General features: G+C 41.2%; 1 protein-coding gene across 1 annotated transcript; it reads left to right on the top strand.

Moving 5' to 3' along the window:
- The first annotated feature begins 5,359 nt into the window (after positions 1–5,359).
- Positions 5,360–21,663, top strand: LOC106575137 (uncharacterized). Its single transcript, XM_082964375.1, has 4 exons — positions 5,360–5,479; positions 8,089–8,229; positions 12,393–12,523; positions 13,197–21,663. The coding sequence occupies exons 1-4, from the start codon at positions 5,360–5,362 to the stop codon at positions 15,940–15,942; spliced, it is 3,138 nt and encodes a 1,045-aa protein (XP_082820501.1). The 3' UTR covers positions 15,943–21,663.
- The last annotated feature ends 2,319 nt before the right edge of the window (positions 21,664–23,982 follow it).

Raw genomic sequence — 23,982 nt, 5'->3', positions numbered from 1 at the left:
TGTTGCCTTACAACCTGGAATTAAAATTGATTTTTTTGGAGGGTTTGCATCATTTGATTTACACAACATGCCTACCACTTTGAAGATGTAAAATATTTTTTCTTGTGACACAAACAAGAAATAAGACAAAAAAACTGAAAACTTGAGTGTGCATAACTATTTGTCTTCCCACACACCTGGTTTCAATTCCATCATTACATTTTGTGTATTTAACCCTCTGTTCCCCCCATGTCCTTGTCTGGAATTGTTTATTGTAAGTGCTTGTGCACGTTATTCTGGTGTGCGACGGGTTTTGTACCCATTGATTGATTGTTCTGTTTCCGGTGGTTTTTATTATTAAACACAGTTTTTTGCTCTCCTGCGCCTGACTTCTCTGCCGCCAGTACGCACCCCTTACAGGGATGAATACCTTTGCAAGGCACTGTACCTTCTATCAAAATTAAATGACATTTTACTTGTTAAAAATGTTTATACCATATGTACTTTTGCACTCACGTGAACACATACCTCTCCTCAGTAGAATCAAAATAGACTGAGGGGAAACTCCCACAGCTGACTTGAAGATACTGCAGGCCAGAACACTATACCAAAAAGCAATCGATACACTCACAATCCATGGATATGGTAAATAAAAAACAAATGAAAAGATTTAGATGAAATATATATAAGACAATATTAATACTCGTTACATAGGCATTAATGCAATCTTTGGTTAGCAATAACTTTGAGTTAACGGAATCTAGCTGTAGGCCCACAGTAAAATCAATCATTTCAGTCATCTTTGAAATACAAGAGTCAAACATAATCACAGATGTCTTCATAACATTCAACATATGGAAATCATTAACTACTTCAAAAAGAGAAAATATGATTACAACCACAAATTAAATCATGAATAAATAATGAATAGAATATAATTATCTTTTCACAGTGAATACTACAAGGTTAAACTCCTCTAGTCTAAATTCCCTGATGGCAGAGAATAGATGAAAAGCAACCTGACATTTAAAATATTCTCCCGCCCAGAATTAAACATCCATACTTGAGTGACTTGTGATCTTATAAAATTCAAATGTTGTTTTTTCCGTCAGTACCACAACCACTTAAAATATTTACCTTCTTATGCATTGCTTTACTTCTCTTTTACTGAGATTATTTGTGAATCAAAATCATTCACTGATGATTCACTTTGATTCACTCTGAAACACTGATGTTTCAGAGTCATGTAAGATCATTCTTGAACTCTCCAAACTTTCTAAATGTAGTGGTCCCACATGACCTTTTGTGAGTGACCTACTGCTAGAGCAATGCTGGTCTATATATTGGTTTATCACAGCGTGAGAGTGTGGGTGGGTTGATGTACAGTAAGTGGTGTGGCTGGAGAAAGCTGATTGATCTACTGTTTGGTGCTGGCAGAGCAGACATGTTGTTTTCCTAAATGACCAGGTCATTACCAGGTCCTCAACGAACAGAACATTGACCCATTCAGCAAAGGTCTTAATCATGGCTGACCAAGCTGGTCTCAGAGCATTTTGTATTATTCTGTACGTAAACCAGCGACACACCATTCAGTATGTTATGTCTTGTATGGTATGTATTAATTTGTGGATGTCCATCATCCATTTTGTACGATATGTTACGAATTGCAATTTGTACAATATGTTATGAATTTGCAAAACATATTATATGTTACGAATTACAATTTGTTGTGGCTAACATTGGCTAGGTGGCTAACGTTAGGTAACTGGCTAACGTTAGCTAGGCAAGGGGTTAGGGTTAAGATTAGGAGTTAGGTTAAAGAGTTAAGGTTAGAGGAAGGGTTGGCTAACATGCGAAGTAGTTGCAAAGTAGCTATATAACTTTGTAGGCTGCAAGTCCTGCACCAGCATCCCATGTTCTCTCCCAGCGTCATGGTTTGAACAAGGTGCTTAATTCCAGCCCATATAATACAATACAGTACAGTACTACAGTCCACACTCAAAAAGATTAGCCTACTGGAGTTAGTTTAATTTCTTTTCTCAAGAGAGCATAGCTACATCAATGGGCTTTTATGTTTTTCTGTAGTGCGTAATGTGTGTTAGCCTACATATCACAGGCTATGTATTGGATAAGGGAACAATTGTTTAGGCTTTTTTGGGCTTGGCCTCATAAAATGTCTTTAATGTAGAGCTCATAAAACATATTTAATGTAAAGCTTATCAGGCTCAGGTAGCATGAGGGTTGAATTTTTATGCCGATCAAAGCTCTAATCAAATCCAGACGTATTTATATGCGTTTGAATGACACTTCCAGTTTTCTGTGGGAAATACCAGGTTACCCGGGAGAAAAGTGATTTGTTCTCTGAATGGAACATTAATGACCAAATCTATGGCTGACTTTGTCTGTCAAACAGTTAGGCCTACTGCTTATTTTTTTATAGGAATAAATAGGCTCCAACACAAAGACCTCGTTGTTAGTAGCCTAAAGTCAAATTAAAATGGAGACTGTTTAAATGAATTAGGCCCTCTCGAATTAGCCTACTTTTAGCACGTTACACTTTCCATCTCCGCGGCTGCCACTTCACAGTAATGTACATTATGTAAATTACTCGAAATATGGCTTATTGTGAGATCAATAACTCTGATAAATAGCTTCATTATGGGCAACAAAACATACTGTTTTTATTCAAATTAATTATAGCCGTAGCAAGCTTTTTTAAACATTTTTTTTATTTAACCTTTATTTAACTAGGCAAGTCAGTTAAAAACAAATTCTTATTTACAATGACGGCCTACCCCGGCCAAACCCGGACGACACTTGGCCAATTGTGCACTGCCCTATGGGACTCCCAATCATGGCTGGATGTGAAACAGCCTCGATTCGAACCAGGTACTGCAGTGACGTCTCTTGCACTGAGGTGCAGTGTCTTAGACCTCCGGTCTCCTTCTCATCTTCATGCTCTCCCTCTCAAACTGAACAGGACATCAGTAGGCCTTGTCCACACGCACAGATATTGCATTTTCTTTCAAATGGATTCGCCTCCTGAAGTGTCACTGTACACAGTCATTGGTTAGGCACAACATAAGGGTTCACATCAGCAAGCGCAGGGCGGGTCAGGGCTCATAATTGGCAATGCCTCTCCATTGCAGTGTAATGCAATGTAGCCTAGTTTTGTATACACACCATCCCAGCAGTGCAAAAACTCAGGAAACAAAACTTTTCCATGAGCCTCTCCGAGCATGCTCTTCATATAGCCTATAATATAGGCTATGGATCATTTTATTGAGACCACATTAGGCACAATTATATTGAGTGCCCAGCAGAGAATCAAGGATGGGGGGCATCATCGGGCACACATGAGATACTTAAATAAGCAACTGATTTTCAAACCCTGAGTAATATGACATGTAATCGATTACAAACTACATGATCCTCCCCTGGACAAAAAAATAAATACTAAACCCTCCCCCTGACTGAAATTGAAAAAGCAGGACCCTCCTCCATTTTTCTCCGGGTAACTATTGTATAAATGTATATCTTTCCTTAATTATCTCATAATGTAGGTAACCTACATGTATCTGCGAGCTGTTGGCTAGAGCGCACGTGCCAAGGCCAGAGTGTGCACATTTGCTATATAACGCAACATTTTTTGTGACAAAACCATCAGCAGAGTTGAATGCGATGGAAACCCATTCTTGGGGCTAGGTGGGACGCTAGCGTGCCACCCGTGGTGCACTCCATCAACAGCAGGAGCGGCAAATTTGAATCCAAATAAATGTCAAAATTCAAATTTTTCAAAAATACAACTATTTTACACCATTTGAAAGATAAACATATCCTTAATCTAACCACGTTTTACGATTTCAAAAAGGTTTTACGGCGAAAGCATAAATTTAGAGTATGTTAGGACAGTACATTTACAAGAGTTGTGTGTAATGTTTTGTCAAGTCAAAGACAGGGTCACCAAAACCATAAAACCAGCTAAAATGATGCACTAACCTTTTACAATCTCCATCAGATGACACTCCTAGGACATTATGTTAGACAATGCATGCATTTTTAGTTCTATCAAGTTCATATTTATATCCAAAAACAGCGTTTTACTATGGCATTGATGTTGAGGAAATCGTTTCCCTCCAATAACCGGCAGTCAAGTCAGCGTCACAAATTAAATAATTAAAATTAGAAAACATTGGTAAAATATTATATTGTCATTTAAAGAATTATAGATTTACATCTCTTGAACTCAATCAACTTGCCAGATTTAAAAATAACCTTACTGGGAAATCACACTTTGCAATAATCTGAGCACTGCGCCCAGAAAAATACGCGTTGCGATACAGACTAGACGTCATGTTGGGGAGATCTAAAATCGAAAATACTATGTAAATAATCCATTACCTTTGATTCTCTTCATCAGATGTCACTTCCAGGTATCACAGGTCCATAACGAATGTAGTTTTGTTCAAAAAAGCTCATCATTTATGTCCAAAAATCTCCGTCTCGTTAGCACATGATGTAAGCCAGCCGGACTTCTCGTCATGAACGAGGGGAAAAAATATATTTCCGTTCGTTCAAACATGTCAAACGTTGTATAGCATAAATCATTAGGGCCTTTTTTAACCAGAACATGAATAATATTCAAGGTGGACGAATGCATACTCTTTTATAACGTATTGGAACGAGGGTACCCAACATGAACTCGCGCGCCAGGTGTCTAATGGGACATCATCGTTCCATGGCTCTTGTTCGGTCAGATCTCCCTCCAGAAGACTCAAAACACTTTGTAAAGGCTGGTGACATCTAGTGGAAGCAATAGGAAGTGCCAAAATATTCCTAAGCCCCTGTGTTTTTCAATGGGATAGGTTTAAAGTCAATACAACACATCAGGTATCCACTTCCTGTCAGAAAATGTCTCAGGGTTTTGCCTGCCAAATGAGTTCTGTTATACTCACAGACACCATTCAAACAGTTTTAGAAACTTTAGAGTGTTTTCTATCCATATATAATAAGTATATGCATATTCTAGTTACTGGGTAGGATTAGTAACCAGATTAAATCGGGTACATTTTTTTTATCCAGACGTGCAAATGCTGCCCCCTAGACCCAACAGGTTAACTTATATTTTTCATTTGGCACATTGGAAGTTAACCGCAAACATTATTGTCATGTGTACTACGTCATCACGTACAGACTTTTTTCCCCAATAAGTCAGTTTGATGGAAACACATCTCTGGTGGAAAAAGGTGCATATTAGTTAATGCACATTTTTGAATATTCACTTGAAATTGGATGGAAACTTAGCTAGTGATACATAATTGAGTTTCGCATTTTTTTCTACATTTTCCTTGACCAGGATTACTCACAGAAGGAGAGGACGATGGCCGAGGCACTTGAGGACCTGAAGGCTAACTTCTACTGTGAGCTGTGTGACAAGCAGTACTACAAGCATCAGGAGTTTGACAACCACATCAACTCTTACGACCACGCTCACAAACAGGTATTGTGCACCTAATACCTCATACCATGCAATTCATTCAGACTAGTTACATTTCAACGTTGCCAAATGCCAAAAAAATCTAATCAACGAATGACAAAGAAAACACAGTCAACATAGCAATCTCCAACAAAAGGGCATATTTGATTTCAAAGTACATATCAGAAGAATATGAGGGGATAAAAAGGTGTTTGTTCTTCCATACTACAGTATTTGCATGACTTGCTTAACCTGAGAAAAATATTTGACCTGTGCCCTGAATGAGCATATCCCCCATTTACTACAGTGTACACATTTATCTCCCCCGTTACCTACAGCAGCTTTACTCAAACTCTGTCCTGGGGACCCCAAGGGGTGCATGTTTTGGTTTTTGCCCTAGCACTACACAGCTGATTCAAATAATGAACTCATCATCAAGCTTTGATTATTTGAATCAGCTGTGTAGTGCTAGGGAAAAAACGAAATGTGCATCCCTTGGGGTCCCCAGGACCGAGTTTGGGAAACACTGAACTACAGTGAACACATTATTCCACTAAAGGGGATTCTTGTTCATGCCTTCAACAAAGTTTGTGGTCCTTTGAAGCTCAGTTGGTAGAGCACGGCACTTGAAATGTCAGGGAAGTGCCCTGTGGGATGCAAAAACTGGCAGAGAACTTTTCTGTGCAACAATGTCTCTGGAAAACGTCCACATTATTTCAAGGATTAGCCACTTCGATATCCGAGACACCAGACCAGCTCGGCGGCAGAGAGACAAGCTAGCTGCAATCAGGTCAGTGTGGCACAAGTGGGTGGACCACCTTCCACAGTTTTACAACCCTGGACCAATGTTACTGTTGATGAGCAGTTTAAGCCATTTTGGGGCCGCTGCCCCTTCAGGCAGGACATACCGTCTAAACCCGCTAAATACGGAATCAAGTCCGCAAAATATGTAATCAAGATCTGGGCTGCCTGTGACGATGCTTCATCATATGCGTGGAACTTGCAAGTGTACAGTTGAAGTCGGAAGTTTACATACACTTATGTTGGAATCATTAAAACTCGTTTTTCAACCACTCCACAAATCTCTAGTTAACAAACCATAGTTTTGGCAAGTCGGTAAGGACATCTACTTTGTGCATAACAAAAGTAATTGTTCCAACAATTGTTTCCAGACAGATTATTTCACTTAAAATTCACTGCATCCCAATTCCAGTGGGTCAGAAGTTTACATACACTAAATTGACTGTGTCTTTAAACAGCTTGCAAAATTCCAGAAAATGATATCATGGCTTTAGAAGCTTCTGATTGGCTAATTGACAACATTTGAGTCAATTGGAGGTGTACCTGTGGATGTATTTCAAGGTCTACCTTCAAACTCAGTGCCTCTTTGCTTGACATCATGGGAAAATCAAAAGAAATCAGCCAAGACGTCAGAAAAAAATGGATAGACGTCCACCAGTCTGGTTCATCCATGGGAGCAATTTCCAAATGCCTGAAGGTACCACGTTCATCTGCACAAACAATAGTACGCAAGTATAAACACCATGGGACCACTCAGCCGTCATACCGCTCAGGAAGGACACTGTCTCCTAGAGATGAACGTATTTGGTGCGAGAAGTGCAAATCAATCCCAGAACAACTTCAAAGGACCTTGTGAAGAAGCTGGAGGAAACAGGTACAAAAGTATCTATATCCACAGTAAAACGAGTCCTGTATCGACATAACCTGAAAAACCAGTCAGCAAGGAAGAAGCCACTGCTCCAAAACAGCCATGAATAAGCCAGACCATGGTTTGCAACTGCACATGGGGACAAAGATTGTATTTTTCGTACAAAAATAGAACTGTTTGACCATAATGACCATCGTTATGTTTGGAGGAAAAAGGGGGAGGCTTGCAAGCCGAAGAACACCATCCCAATCGTGAAGCACGGGGGTGGCAGCATCATGTTGTGGGGGTGCTTTGCTGCAGGAGGGACTGGTGCACTTCACAAAATAGATGGCATCATGAGGTAGGAAAATGATGTGGATATATTGAAGCAACATCTCAAGACATCAGTCAGGACATTAAAGCTTGGTCACAAATGGGTCTTCCAAATGGACATTGATTCCAAGCATACTTCCAAAGTTGTAGCAAAATGGCATAAGGACAACAAAGTCAAGGTGTTGGAGTGTGCCATCACAAAGCCCTGACCTCAACCTATAGAAAATCTGTGGGCAGAACTGAAAAAGCGTGTGCGAGCAAGGAGACCTACAATCCTGACTCAGTTACACCAGCTCTGTTAGGAGAAATGGGACAAAATTCACCCAAATTATTGTGAGAAGCTTGTGGAACGCTACCCAAAACATTTGACCCAAGTTAAACAATTTAAAGGCAATGCTACCAAATACTAATTGAGTGTATGTACACATCTGACCCACTGGGAATGTGATGAAAGAAATAAAAGCTGAAATAAATCATCTACTATTATTCTGACATGTCACATTCTTAAAATAAAGTGGTGATCCTAACTGACCAAAGACAGACAGGGAAATTTTACTAGGATTATATGTAAGGGATTGTGAAAAACTGAGTTTAAATGTATTTGCTAAGGTGTATGTAAACTTCTGACTTCAACTGTATATGGGAAAGCCAGATGGAGGAGCCCCTGAGAAGAGCCAAGGGATGCAGGTTGTCCTTGGATGTGACACAGGGACTCCGTGGCCACAACATCCCATGCAATAACTTTTTAACTTCGCACAAGCTGGGCCAGGAGTTCCTCAAGAGGAAGACATTGGTAAGACCTCAAATCGAGAGGAGGCAATATATTCCAAGGACCCCAGCTTCTGCAGCCATCGTGAGGAGGATGCTGGTTCCCCGTCCACCTGACCCACAGAACCAACAACTCTAGTACCGGAAGTAAGTGTTAATGATGTTGTTGCATGTGTGTGTGTCTGTTTCTCCTACCTTGGCCTGCTGTAACTATATATGTGAGTTAGATGTTAGTAAAATTCCTGAACTAAGTGTTTTCATCATTCTAGATTGCAGCCGTTAGCAACAAGAAGAAGCGCTGTGATATGTGTGGACCCAAGAAGGACAGGAAGACACAGTACACATGCATCAAGTGCAAGAAATACATTTGCAACACACAGACAGTAAAACTCTGTCCCTCATGTGGTGTGTAGACCGACCTTAATTTGTGTTCAATGGGGCTCATTTATCATTTCCATAAAATACTGTATGTAAAATGTGTCCTTCCAAGTTGTTCAGGTCAAAGCAATAAACATCAATAGTGATGAAAACCTTGTTTCATTTATATTTGTTCAAGATAAACATGATTTATTCCGCCCATGTCTTGATTTTGTTTGCAAAAATGTTTTTTTTTTACCAATACCTCTTTTATTGATAAATGTGATCTAGCAGAGGTAAATAGCAAATATAAAAGAAGGACTTTTAAGTCTTGAGACATGGACTGTGTATGTATGCCATTTGAAGGGTGAATGGGCAAGACATAAGATTTAAGTGCCTTTCAATGGGCTATGGTAGTAGGTGCCAGGCTGCTGGGTTTTTCACACTCAACAGTTTCCTGTGTGTATCAAGAATGGTCCACCACCCAAAGGACATCCAGCCAACTTGACACAACTGTGGGAAAAATTGGCGTCAACATGGGCCAGCATCCCTGTGGAACGCTTTCGACACATTGTTAGAATCCATTCCCGACAAATTGAGTCTGTCCTCTGAGCAAAATAGGGTGCAACTCAATATTAGGAAGGTTTTCCCAATGTTTTGTACACTCCGTGTATATTAAGGTTTTTGAGGTTTGATCAAATGTGACCAGATATCTCTATGAAAAGTCAAATTTAAGTGGTTCACTTAATTTTTTATTTGATAAAAGTACAGACTCAGAGCTTCAAAATGGTACATACACTGTAGTTGGAGGAAACATGGGAAAGTTATGCTGCTTTGAAAGTTGATAAACTTGATAACCCACTTAGGAGACAAGCAGAAAATACCATTGAAAGATTTTGATTAGGTTTTCACACTTGCTAAAGAGCTCTTCTTTGTTTACTCCCATTCAGCATTGTTCACAACATCTTAAGCATTAGTCACCCATCTATTTAAGAATTCACATGCAAATGCATGGCCAACTGTCACATGCAAATGGTTGGCCAGCCTCTCCATTATCTCAGCCAGTCTTCGTTAGCCAGGAAGTATCCTGTCTTTCTCCACATAAAGCTCAGCGCTTCTCCTTGGCTAAACTAGGCTCATAATCATATTTACGGATCACATACAGGTTTGTAATTAAGGCCTAGAAAGTCACATATTCAAGAAGGCATTTCTGGAGAAGAAAAAAAAAAGTTTACTTTCTTTCTTTCAAATGGCATTACTGTGAGGTAGGAACTATTGTCAAACGTCCCTGATTCTGTAACCAGTCACAAATGTAATTAATATTTGTTTAAAGATCACATGCTAACCTAAGCTGAACTGTATCTGCATTATTGATTTAGCATTAACATCCATTCTCACTTAACAAGCACAGGTCAATGAATAAACCGGTTTTCAGACATATACATAACATTGACAGAGTTAATTCATCTAGCTGGCTGTGTTATCCTACACACAAGGAGTTTCCCTTAGATCTTGTGTCAGAATTGCATTGTCAGTATTGGAAGGTTAATATTTGGGGAGGGGAAGCTGATCCTAGACCTGTGCCTAGTGTAAACTTCATCCCGGAGCAGCCTACAACAGCATCAAATCAAATCAAATCAAATGTATTTACATAGCCCTTCTTACATCAGCTGATATCTCAAAGTGCTGTACAGAAACCCAGCCTAAAACCCCAAACAGCAAGCAATGCAGGTGTAGAAGCACGGTGGCTAGGAAAAACTCCCTAGAAAGGCCAAAACCTAGGAAGAAACCTAGAGAGGAACCAGGCTATGAGGGGTGGCCAGTCCTCTTCTGGCTGTGCCGGGTGGAGATTATAACAGCACATGGCCAAGATGTTCAAATGTTCATAAATGACCAGCATGGTCAAATAATAATAATCATAGTAGTTGTCGAGGGTGCAACAAGTCAGTAACACAAGAGTAAGTCTCAGTTGGCTTTTTCATAGCCGATCTTTGAGAGTATCTCTACCGCTCCTGCTGTCTCTAGAGAGTTGAAAAGAGCAGGTCTGGGACAGGTAGCACGTCCGGTGAACAGGTCAGGGTTCCAGCAGGTCTGGGACAGCAGAGCTGGGACAGGTAGCACGTCAGGTGAACAGGTTAAGGTTCCATAGCCGCAGGCAGAACAGTTGGAACTGGAGCAGCAGCATGGCCAGGTGAACTGGGGACCGCAAGGAGTCATCATGCCAGGTAGTCCTGAGGCATGGTCCTAGGGCTCAAGTCCTCCGAGAGAGAGAGAAAGAGAGAATTAGAGAGAGCATATTTAACCTGTTTAGGATAAGGGGCAGTATTTTCACGGCCGGATAAAACACGTACCCGATTTAATCTGGTTATTACTCCTGCCCAGAAACTAGAATATGTATATAATTATTTGATTTGGATAGAAAACACCCTAACGTTTCTAAAACTGTTTGAATGGTGTCTGTGAGTATAACAGAACTCATAAGGCAGGCCAAAACCTGAGAAGATTCTATATGGGAAGTGCCCTGTCTGACCATTCCTTGAGCTTCTTGACTCTGTTTATTGAAGACTGAGGATCTTTGCTGTAACGTGACACTTCCTACGGCTCCCATAGGCTCTCAGAAGGCGGGAAAAAGCTGAATGATGTAATTCCAGCCACTGGCTGAAAAACATTAGCGCTTTTGGCAAGTGCTCTATCAGAGGACAATGGGCTGAGGCGCGTGCACGAGTCGACCCCATGTTTTTATTTTCTTTTGTCTTTGAACCTAAAAACAGATTCCCGGTCGGAATATTATCGCTTTTTTACGAGAAAAATGGCATATAAATTGATTTTAAACAGCAGTTGACATGCTTCGAAGTACGGTAATGGAATATTTAGAATTTTTTGTCACGAAATGCGTCGTGCGCATCACCCTTCTTTACCATTCGGATAGTGTCTTGAACGCACGAACAAAACAGAGGATATTTGAACATAACTATGGATTATTTTGAACCAAACCGACATTTGTTATTGAAGTAGAAGTCCTGGGAGTGCATTCTGACGAAGAACAGCAAAGGTAATAACATTTTTCTTATAGTAAATCTGATTTTGGTGAGTGCTAAACTTGGTGGGTGTCTAAATAGCTAGCCCTGTGATGCCGGGCTATCTACTGAGAATATTGCAAAATGTGCTTTCACCGAAAAGCTATTTTAAAATCGGACATATCGAGTGCGTAGAGGAGTTCTGTATCTATAATTCTTAAAATAATTGTTATGTTTTTTGTGAACGTTTATCGTGAGTAATTTAGTAAATTCACCGGAAGTTTGCTAGTTCTGAACGTCGCATGCTAATGTAAAAAGCTGGTTTTTGATATAAATATGAACTTGATTGAACAAACCATGCATGTATTGTATAACAATGTCCTAGGGTTGTCATCTGATGAAGATCATCAAAGGTTAGTGCTGCATTTAGCTGTGGTTTGGGTTTATGTGACATTATATGCTAGCTTGAAAAATGGGTGTCTGATTATTTCTGGCTGGGTACTCTGCTGACATAATCTAATGTTTTGCTTTCGTTGTAAAGCCTTTTTGAAATCGGACAGTGTGGTTAGATTAACGAGAGTCTTGTCTTTAAAATGGTGTAAAATAGTCATATGTTTGAGAAATTGAAGTAATAGCATTTCTAAGGTATTTGAGTAACGCGCCACGGAATTCAACTGGCTGTTGAGTAGGTGGGACGATTTCGTCCCGCCGACCCTAGAGAGGTTAATTCAATTAGTTTGGCTGGAGTAAGTTCCTCAATGGCTGACTCAGTACAGTAGATAATGAGTCTGGTGATATTTCTTCTCTCTGTCAGAGACTGAAAGAGCTGAAGCAGCGGGAGTTTGCCCGGAACGTGTCCTCCAAATCCAAGAAGGATGGCAGAAAGCAAGAGAGAGCACTACGACGTTTACATGAGCTGGCCGAACAGCGGCGGGAGGTCCAATGGTGGGTGGAACAGCCAATGGACTCGTATGTGTCCCTATATGACATAATTGCAACAGGCTGTAAATTAATTTTAGAACGAGTTGCAATTGTAGTTTACGTAAGTTAAAATACTTATCAAAACTAATGTTAGATGTATTTATTTTTGGGATGAATAAGACGATGAGCACGGTTACATGCATACAATGTGATTATTGTGGATAGTCAAGTTAATATAATAGTTAATTTAAAACATGTCCATGCTTTGCAAGAAGAACAATTTCCCTAACAATTATGTTTACATGGACACATCTCAAATCTGGCTGCTGATGGGACTTTTGATAGATGCAGAAAATCAGCAATCAAAATAAACGTTCTACCACAGTGACCATGTTATTGTGTTATAATAACAATAACACTATTTGATTCTGAGTTCAGACATATAGAGTTCGTATGAAAACCAGGTGTTTTAAATCAGTGTATGCTTACTTTGATTATGACCTTACGCCGATTACGATAAGCAGAGTAAGGTGTATGCATGACTAATGCCATACTCTGCCTTCTGCTGTAATCAGTTTAATATATAATTATTAGTGTACATGTAAACATACTCATTGTCACCAGTTGTTTTTTGGTGTTGATTTTTGGATGTTGGCTGCTGTCATACTGATTCTAGTGTCAACTCCTTTCTGTGCAGCGCACCTGGTAGTGGACCCATGTTCCGATCTACCACTGTGGCCGTGGAGGGAGGCTACAGGGGAGCCCGTGGTGACAGAGCCAGCAGCCAGGCACAGAACAGCACCCAGGAACACACAATGTGCCCAAACATCACCTTAGACACACTTACAGATAACACCAGCACCATTCAGGCCCAGCAAACTCCGAGCAGTGTGGCCGGAAAGTGTGGCCAAAAAATATCTTTCTCCTTCCCTAAAAAGGCCTCTGTGAAGCTGGAGTCTTCGGCGGCGGTGTTCTGCCAGGCTGGGGAGGACGGGTCAAGCAGGCATGCATGTAGACAGAGGCTCAGTGTGCAGCTCAACTCCCCACGTACTCCCGCTGGCCTCGACTCCCCCAGCCCCCCTGCCAGCGAGAAGGCTCTGCATAACAAGGAGAAGATTCACATTGCAGGCTCACAGGGTCAGGGATTAACCAATGCACCATCGGGGTCAGACAGCTCGATGCCGCCGGCTGATTTGTGCGCTATCCTCGTTTACTCTGAGGATGTGGCTTTTCCCTGCACAGTCCAATCCTCCATGTTTCTCTCTCATTCAAACACATTAGATGACTGTGAACTGGACATGGTGCAGGGAAGTCTAAAAAGCAACTTGGCTGAACAAAGACAGGAAACTGAGGTGGAACAAGGACAGGGGACAGAGCCTGACAAAATCATGTTAGCAGATAATGTCTCCCATAAGGGAGGACACCCATTGTCGAACTGCACTAATCATTCGAATGAAGCAATTTACACTCAACCCCAAGACAAAGACCTAAGTGTGTCAGAGGATGAGAAATGGACAGTTGCAAGGCCATGTAAACCTTTCTGCTCTATCCTCAGTAGAAATGGGAAAACGGTGCTCCAGTGGCCCTCTGAGGTGTTGACATTCACCAGGACAAGCCCATCCATTTCCTTCAGCTGCAACCCCCTTCACTTTGACTTCAGAGCCTCTACTAAAAATGCTGGCTGCAGAGTGGTGGAAAGAGATGTCGAGAAATCAGCTGAATTAGCTAAGAAGTCCTGCAGCAATGAAGCAACCCTGGAAACATGTGAGCTGTTTAAGAGCTTGCCAAGCCCAGAGCGCAGCCTTGTTCAGGAGGATTGCGAGAGGCCTAAAAGTCGTGGATGCGAGGAGCCAAGCAACACACTCATCAGAAAGGATGAGCAGTGTTGCAATTATTCAGCACAGTTGGCAACCACAAGCTTGACACACACAGCTAGGGCGGTGGACACACGCAGGTGTTGTAGCACAAGCCAGAGGAGGAGAAGGCGGCGGGGGCACAGACGGATGACTCACCGGGGGGGAGACAGATATGAAGGGGCAACAGAAATATTTGGTAATTGCCTGACTCTTCCCAATCATTGTGAAAGACTTGATAACCAAATAAGTGATAGCAGTGCAAAACAATTTCAGCCAGACGAGCCCAAGCAATCACCCTCAATTGAGGGCAACGAGGGGCGAATTGAAGCTTACAGAGACACAGCAGGTGTTGAGAGGCAGGCATTGGCAGAGTGTGTGAATGGCCCAGCAGCTAGTCTGGCCCACTCTGATGAGGCTCTCCAGGGTCCAGGACAGATCAACGAGGGCAATATGCGCCATCAGCCGTCCAAACACGTAAATGCCATAGAACACACATCTCTCAACTGTGGATCTCTCCAGACCAACCCGGCCATCACAAGCGCAGACCAGATGAATAAAAGAGATCCCACACCTTTAAAACACCAGCCACTCCCTGAATCATTGTTAAAGGAAGGTGGAAGATGTCGAAAAAGGACTATGGATGACCAAACTGTCAGTAGTACTTGTGTGAACTCTTTGCATAAACCAAACAAGAGACGAAGAAGGAGGAGAAGGGCATGTGGAGCTCATCAGAGTTCAGTGGCTGACATGAGCAGTGGAGAGAGATATGAGCAGAGTCGAGGAGCAAATGGCCTTTGCCCATGCACTGGCTCCGACTCCCCTGGACCTGAGGATAAATTGAACCTTGATGCACTTGAGAAGAATATTGACAGTGTAAATGGCAGATCCAGCTGCAAAGGCCAGATCAATGGGTCAGATCTCAAGAGGTATATTTTTGATTCCGGAGTTAAGGGCTCAGATGTTATTGTTGCACATAAGTCTGTGATGAGCCCAGATCAGCCAAACTTTCACAGTAAGAGTGATGGCTCCTGTAAAGTATTTCTACCAATAGTCAATGGGAAAATGTCAGAGACCTTTAATGCTAGCTACACAGAATTAGAGGAGGAATCATTTAACTCAAAGGACTGTTACAGGTCCACACTGGACAGACTGGAGAAGCATTGCCTCCAACATCTCCAAGCTCACAGGAAGGCTATGGACTATCAAGCGTTCCCTGACAAACTGAAACCAGTTCTAGCCAGCCCGCACATCCCTATGTCCTCCCCCATAGTACTACACCCTGTACAACTCCCTCTACCCTTATCCACCTCCATTACCATCCACCAGACTTTCCTGCAGCACCACGCAGATTTCCTCCAGCCACAGCCCCCACTCATGTCACCTATCCTCCCCTTCACTCACCTGCCACTGGGGGCAGAGGTTTTCCCACACGGTCACCCTCCCTTTATTTACCCAGCCCCAATTTCTGTCATGGCACGACCGAGCCTGCACCCCATGACTATGTCCTTTCACCCCCTGCCTCGCACTATGTTTCCTCGTATGTTCCCACCTCACCACACTGTCATCCCCCTACAACCTCTGTTTTAAGACTCCATTGTCCTCCATAGAATTATAATTACTAGTGTAGCCCTCTTTGCTTTGTAAAGTCTGGTTTTGACTACATAGTATATACACTATATATACAAAAAGTATGTGGACACCCCTTCAATTTGTGGATTCGGCTATTTCAGCCACACCCGTTGCTGACAGGTGTATAAAAATAAGCACACAGCCATGCAATCTCCATAGACAAACTTTGGCAGTAGAATGGCCTTACTGAAGAGCTCAGTGACTTTCAACTTTCACCTTTACAACAAGTCAGTTTGTCAAATGTATGCACTGCTAGAGCTGCCCTGGTCAATTGTAAGTGCTGTTATTGTAAAGTGGAAACATCTAGGAGCAACAACGGCTCAGCCGAGAAGTGGCCACACAAGCTCACAGAACGGGACCGCCAAGTGCTAAAGCCCGTAAAAATCATCTGTCTTCGGTTGAAACACTTAATACCGAGTTCCAAACTGCCTCAGGATGCAACAGCACAATAACTGTTTGTCAGGAGCTTCATGAAATGGGTTTTCATGGCCGAGCAGCAGCACACAAGCATAAGATCACCATGCGCAATGCCAGGCGTCGGCTGGAGTGGTGTAAAACTCGCCACCATTGGACACTGGAGCAGTGGAAATACGTTCTCTGGATAATGAATCACGCTTCACCATCTGGCAGTCCGATGGACGAATCTGGTTTTGACGGATGCCAGAAGAACGCTACCTGCCCGAATGATTAGTGCCAACTGTAAAGTTTGGTGGAAGAGAATAATCGTCTGGGGCTGTTTTTCATGGTTTGGGCTAGTTCCAGTGAAGGGAAATCTTAACGCTACAGCATACAATGACATTCTAAATGATTCTGTGCTTCCAACTTTGTGGCAACAGTTTGAGGAAGGTCCTTTCCTGTTTCAGTGCCCCATGACAATGCCCCAGTGCACAAAGCGAGGTCCATACAGAAATGGTTTGTCGAGATCAGTGTGGAAGAACTTGACTGGCCTGCACAGAGCCCTGACCTCAACTCTATCAAACACCTTTGGGATGAATTGGAATGCCGACTGCGAGCCTAATCACCCAACATCACTGCCCGACCTCACTAATGCTCATGGCTGAGTGGAAGCAAATCCCAGCAGCAATGTACCAACATCTAGTGGAAAGCCTTCCCAGATGAGTGGAGGCTGTTATAGCAACAAAGGGGAGACCAACTCCATATTAATGCCCATGATTTTGGAATGAGATGTTCGACGAGCATATTGGTCATATAGTGTACTTGCACTGGAAGTCCTTTGTTAGAGCGTTAGAACGTTTATCTGTTATTTTAGGGCAGCTCTCATTGTATTTATTTATCTATTGTATATCAGCCAGCATAGCGTTTTGTGTGAAAATGTGTGAAGACAGCTTGTCTGTCGAAACATTGGTTACTAAATTATTGCATATGAGCTCCTAGAGGATGCGGCTCTCCTTTTCTTTTCAAGTGTTCTACTCCGCTAGCCAGCCTCTGGAAAATGTGTGGTGACATTTCTTTCCAGAATGGTTTATCGAACACCCAAGTATTTGATAGAGGTTTCCAAAACATCTCCACAGTGAGGGTGTTCTCTTGTTTTACTGTTTTGCATCATTCTAGAGAAACTTGAATAATATTTTAAATACAGACCATTCCATTTTAAGGTTTTATCAGCATCAGCTTTATCAGTCATTGAGGGTTGAGTTTTTATTAATTCACAATGGATTTTAATAGTGTTTACCATTGTGTAAAGGGAATATGTTTTAGAATGAATATATTGAGCTTAAATGTTATCTTTTGAATGATTGCATTAAAATAGTTGAAATATAATTCCACTTGTGTGGAGGAAAGACATTCCAATGTGTCATCCATTATGTAGGTACAGTTGAAGTCGGAAGTTTACATACACCTTAGCCAAATACATTTAAACTTTTCACAATTCCTGACTTTTAATCCTAATAAAAATTCCCTGTTTTAGGTCAGTTAGGATCACCACTTTATTTTAAGAATGGCAAATGTCAGAATAATAGTAGAGAGAATTCATTATTTAAGTTTTTATTGCTTTCATCACATTCACAGTGGGTCAGAAGTGTACATACATTCAATTAGTATTTGGTAGCATTGCCTTTAAATTGTTTAACTTGGGTCAAACATTTTGGGAAGCCTTCCACATGCTTCCCACAATAAGTTGGGTGAATTTTGGCCCATTCCTCCTGACAGAGCTGTTCTGAGTTAGATTTGTAGGCCTCCTTGCTCGCACAAGCTTTTTCAGTTCTGCCCACAAATTTTGTATAGGATTGAGGTCAGGGCTTTGTGATGGCCACTCCAATACCTTCGTTGTCCTTAAGCCATTTTGCCACAACTTTGGAAGTATGTTTGGGGTCATTGTCCATTTGGAAGACCAAATTGCGACCAAGCTTTAACGTCCTGACTGATGTCTTGAGATGTTGCTTCAATATATCCACATCATTTTCCTACCTCATGATGCTATCTATTTTGTGAAGTGCACCAGTCCCTCCTGCAGCAAAGCACCCCGACAAGATGATGCTGCCACCCCCGTGCTTCACAGTTGGGATGGTGTTCTTCAACTTGCAAGCCTCCCCCTTTTTCCTCCAAACATAACAATGGTTATTATGGCAAACAGTTTTATTTTTGTTTCATCAGACCAGAGGACATTTCTCCAAAAAGTACGATCTTTGTCCCCATGTGCAGTTGCAAACTGTAGTCTTGCTTTTTAATGGTGGTTTTGGAGCAGTGGCTTCTTCCTTGCTGAGCGGCCTTTCAGGTTATGTCGATAAAGAACTCGTTTTACTGTGGATATAGATAATTTTGTACCTGTTTAATCCAGCATCTTCACAAGGTCCATTGCTGTTGTTCTGGGATTGATTAGCACTTTTCACACCAAAGTACGTTCATCTCTAGGAGACAGAACGTGTCTCCTTCCTGAGCGGTATGACGGCTGAGTGGTCCCATGGTGTTTATACTTGCACACTATTGTTTGTACAGATGAACGTGGTACCTTCAGGCATTTGGAAATTGTTCCCAAGGATGAACCAGACTTGTGGAGGTCTACAATTTTTTTCTGAGGTCTTGGCTGATTTCTTTTGATTTTCCCCTGATGCCAAGCAAAGAGGCACTGAGTTTGAAGTTAGGTCTTGAAATACATCCACAGGTACACCTCCAATTGACTCAAATTATGTAAATTAGCCTATCAGAAGCTTCTAAAGCCATGACATAATTTTCTGGAATTTTCGAAGCTGTTTAAAGGCACAGTCAACTTAGTATAAGTAAACTTCTGACCCACTAGAATTGTGATACAGTGAATGATAAGTGAAATAATCTGTCTGTAAACAATTGTTGGAAAAATTACTTGTCATGCACAAAGTAGATGTCCTAACCGACTTGCCAAAACTAGAGTACGTTAAAAAGACATTTGTGGAGTGGTTGAAAAACGAGTTTTAATGACTCCAACCTAAGTGTATGTAAACTTCCGACTTCAACTGTATGCGGATGACTCAACACTATACACGTCAGCTTCTACAGCGACTGAAATGAATCCAACACTCAACAAAGAGCTGCAGTTGGTTTCAGAGTGGTTGGCAAGGAATAAGTTAGCCATAAATATTTCTAAAACTAAGAGTATTGTATTTGAAACAAAATACTCAATAAACCCTAAACCTCAACTAAATCTTCTAATAAATCTTGTGGAAATTGAGATGACTAAACTGCTTGGAGCAACCCTAGATTGTAAACGGTCATGGTCAAAACTGTCATGGTCAAAACATATTGATACAGTAGTAACAACATTGTCAACAAGGCAGGTCCAACAGGCCCTAGTTTTGTCGCACCTTGACTACTGTTCAGTCGTGTGGTCAGATGCCACAAAAAAGGACTTAGGAAAATTGCAATTGGCTCAGAACAGGGCAGCACGGTTGGCCCTTGGATGTACACAGAGAGCTAATATTAATAATATGCATGTCAATCTCTCCTGGCTGAAAGTGGAGGAGAGATTGACTTCATCACTACTTGTATTTATGAGAGGTATTGACATGTTGAATGCACTGAGCTGTCTGTCTAAACTACTGGCACACAGCTCAAACACGCATGCATACCCCACAAGACATGCCACAAGAGGTCTCTTCACAGTCCAAGTCCAGAACAGACAACGGGAGGCACATAGTACTACATAGAGCCATGACTACATGGAACTCTATTCCACATCAAGTAACTGACGCAAGCAGTAAAATTTGATTAATAAAAAAATTAAAAAAACACTTTAACCTCTCTAGGGTCGGCGGGACGAAATCGTCCCACCTACGTAACAGCCAGTGGAATCCCGTGGCGCGTTATTCAAATACCTTAGAAATGCTATTACTTCAATTTCTCAAACATATGACTATTTTACACCATTTTAAAGACAAGACTCTCGTTAATCTAACCACACTGTCCGATTTCAAAAAGGCTTTCCAACGAAAGCAAAACATTAGATTATGTCAGCAGAGTACCCAGCCAGAAATAATCAGACACCCATTTTTCAAGCTAGCATATAATGTCACAAAAACCCAGAAGACAGCTAAATGCAGCACTAACCTTTGATGATCTTAAAAAGACGAAAGAAAATAAAGCATGGGGTCGATACTCACAGACACCATTCAAACAGTTTTAGAAACTTTAGGGTGTTTTCTATCCAAAGCCAATAATTATATGCATATTCTAGTTACTGGGCAGGAGTAGTAACCAGATTAAATCTGGTACGTATTTTATCCTGCCGTGTCAATACTGCCCCCTACCCCCAACAGGTTAAACACCTTCACAGCGGGGACTGTGAAGCAACACAAACATTGGCACAGACACATGCATACACAGACACACACACACGATAACATACGCACTATACATACACATGGATTTAGTACTTTAGATATGTGGTATTGGTGGAGTAGGGGCCTGAGGGTACACAGTGCGAAATCTGTGAATGTTTTGTAATGTTTTTAAAATTGTATAACTGTCTTAATTTTGCTGGCCCCCTGAAGAGTAGCTGCTGCTTTGGCATCAGCTAATGGGGATCCATAATAAATACAAATACAATGGTAGGGACTAACTGAGCTGGTCTTGGGTCATTGATAAGTGATTGTTTCAACGCAGCCTTGAAATGCGTGGACAGAGCCCAGGAGCAAAGATGATTTTGATGGACTGCCTCATTCCTGTAGAGTATCTTTAGAATTCAAGGCACACTTAACCAGCATGGCTACCACAGCATTCTGCAGCGATACGTCATCCCATCTAGTTTGCGCTTAGTTTGACTGTCAATTTGTTTTCAACAGGACATTGACCAAAACACACCTCCAGGCTGGTAAGGGCTATTTGATCAAAAAGGAGAGTGATGGTGCTGCATCAGGTGACCTGGCCTTCACAATCACCTGACCTCAACCCAATGGAGATGGTTTGGGATGAGTTGGACAGCAGAGGGAAGGAAAAGCAGCCAACAAGTGCTCTGCATATGTGGGAACTCCTTTAAGACTGTTTGGAAAGCATTCCAGGTGAAGCTGGTTGAGAGAATGCCAAGAGTATGCAAAGCTGTCATCAAGGCAAAGGGTGGCTATTTTGAAGAATATAAAATATATTTTGATTTGTTAAACACTTTTTTGGTTACTACATGATTCCATATGTGATATTTCATAGTTTTGATGTCTTCAATATTATTCTACTATGTAAAACATTTTAAAAATAAAGAAAAAACCCTTGAATGAGTAGGTGTGTCCAAACTTTTGACTGGTATTGTACATATTTCATAAACAGACAGATGGGGAGGTGCCAACGTCTGTTTGGAGATAAACTGTAAATGGAAGGATTCAGGACCTTCTTCATGCTCTATGATGATTTGTAAGGACTCTATAATAGTGTTTTGGTAAATCACTAATTTCATTTTGTACATTCATGGAAATGAGGTTGCATTGTTTTTAAAGATGTATTATATTTGTCTTATGTGACATTGATTGGAATCGGATGCTTTTACTGGTTCAGTCTGCAGCTACGCCCTAAGTCTGACTCAGAGAGCAATAAAGTCACAATGACGGAGGTCTGGGGGCTGTAATATGTCTGCACCAGCAAATTCCAGAAAGTTGAATTAGTAGATAGAAAATCATTTTTGCAGAAATACTGTAAATGTTAGTTTTTTTTGGATAAAAAGAGTATTCTAACATAAATTGTTTAAAGCCACAATCCTTCATTTGTTTTTCAGTCAACACCTACCTATCAAAATAAAATAAAATATTTTGTCAATGCACCGAATACAGCAAGTGTAGACTTTACTGTGAAACACTTACTTACAATCCTTTTCCCAAAAGCAGAGTTAAAAAGTAACAAAATTAACAAATAGATAAAATTTAAATAGTAACACAATAAAATAACAATAACGAGGCTATATACAGGCTATATACAAGGAGTAACGGTACCGAGTCAGTGTACTGGGGTACAAGGTAGTTAGGGTGATATTTACGTGTAGGTTTGGTTAGGTGATTGATTGAAGTATATATGGTATAGATCAATAAAAACAAAGGCTGTATGTAATTGGTGTTACCACCTTAAAAATCACTGATTACAAAAGGCATACAAGGACCTTGAGCATTCTCACCAGTTGGGAAAATTATCGGGGGACTGGTCTATATTAAAGAAAATTATTGGCTAATCTCACCCTTATAGTATGTCGTAAATTTCAGGATTCCATTGATAATTTGGTGTGTCTAAAACCAAAGTATCACATGGTGTTAGTGAATTTAAATGAAGGGAAATAACATTGTGAGCAAAATAATTAAAGGATGGATGACCTTAGATTTGAGCATTTGTGGCCTCAATTTCAGAAAATCCAAATTTTGCAGATTTCTCCTGACTTTCTCCTCAGTCTGGACACAATCAGGCTACCGAAAGCATATACAGTGCAATGGCCGACATCATCAGCATTCCACCCACTAGTCTCCAGAAAACATGTGTTTTGGGAGAGAGTGGCACCTTATTATTATAAAGTTGGAGGAAATACGTTCCTAGCGTGTGAGGAAAGTTTTTGTTGGCCTCATACAGTAAATGCTAGCCAGCTAACTAATATTTGGAAAAACGTTTATTTTTATTTTTACATACATCTAAACCTTTTAGTTTTGCTAGCTAGCTTTGCAGGGTAGCTGCAAAGGTTAGCTGGATAGTTACAGTAGTTAGGTAATGCCATAGATTTTTTTTACAGATGATAATAATACAAAAACAAAGGCCGTCCCACTCAATCTTATTGGCCTCACCCACCGATACCACCTGATCAGGAACCTAGACGCACTCCAGGGCCCTGCCTCCTACACCTCAAAAAGAGTGTGCTTGCATGCCATTGGGAGAGGAAATGTTGTGCTGACAGACTTTGTACATGCTGCCTTTCTACTTGAGATAATGTGTGTCCATTTGGCATGTAAGTGTGGGAATATTATCAGGTTGATATTCGGTGTGTTTATACCTGTCCTGCGTTAAGTTTTTAAGATAAGTCACAGTGTTGTTTGCTAGCCTACAGCTCTACTGTCTGTTTGGATTGTAGGGGAATGTTGTATGTACCCCTTACGTTCTATTTTCTATCAGTGTGGTTACCATTGCTACATGCGTTTATAGAATACCACTAGGCCTACTCCTGATTAGGCCATAAGCAAACAATAAAATGCTCATCCACAGCCGGGGACTTCAATGCAGGGAAACTTAAAACCGTTTTACCTCATCTCTACCAGCATGTTACATGTGCAAACAGAGGGAAAAAAACCTCTAGACCATCTTTACTCCACAAACAGAAACGCATAAAAAGCTCTCCCTCACCCTCCATTTGGCAAATCTGACAATAACCTCCTGATTCCTACTTATAAGCAAAACGTAAAGCAGGAAGTATGAGGGACTCACTCAATATGGAAGTGGTCAGATGACGCAGATGCTAAGCTACAGGACTGTTTTGCTAGCACTGTGACGCTCGTCGTAAGGAGAAGACCAAGGTGCAGCGTGGTAAGTGCTCAAGATGATATTTATTAT

Source organism: Salmo salar, chromosome 17 (assembly GCF_965601325.2).
Source record: "Salmo salar chromosome 17, fSalSal1, whole genome shotgun sequence".
Taxonomy (NCBI): Eukaryota; Metazoa; Chordata; class Actinopteri; order Salmoniformes; family Salmonidae; genus Salmo; species Salmo salar.
This window is presented reverse-complemented; position numbering and strand designations above follow the sequence as displayed.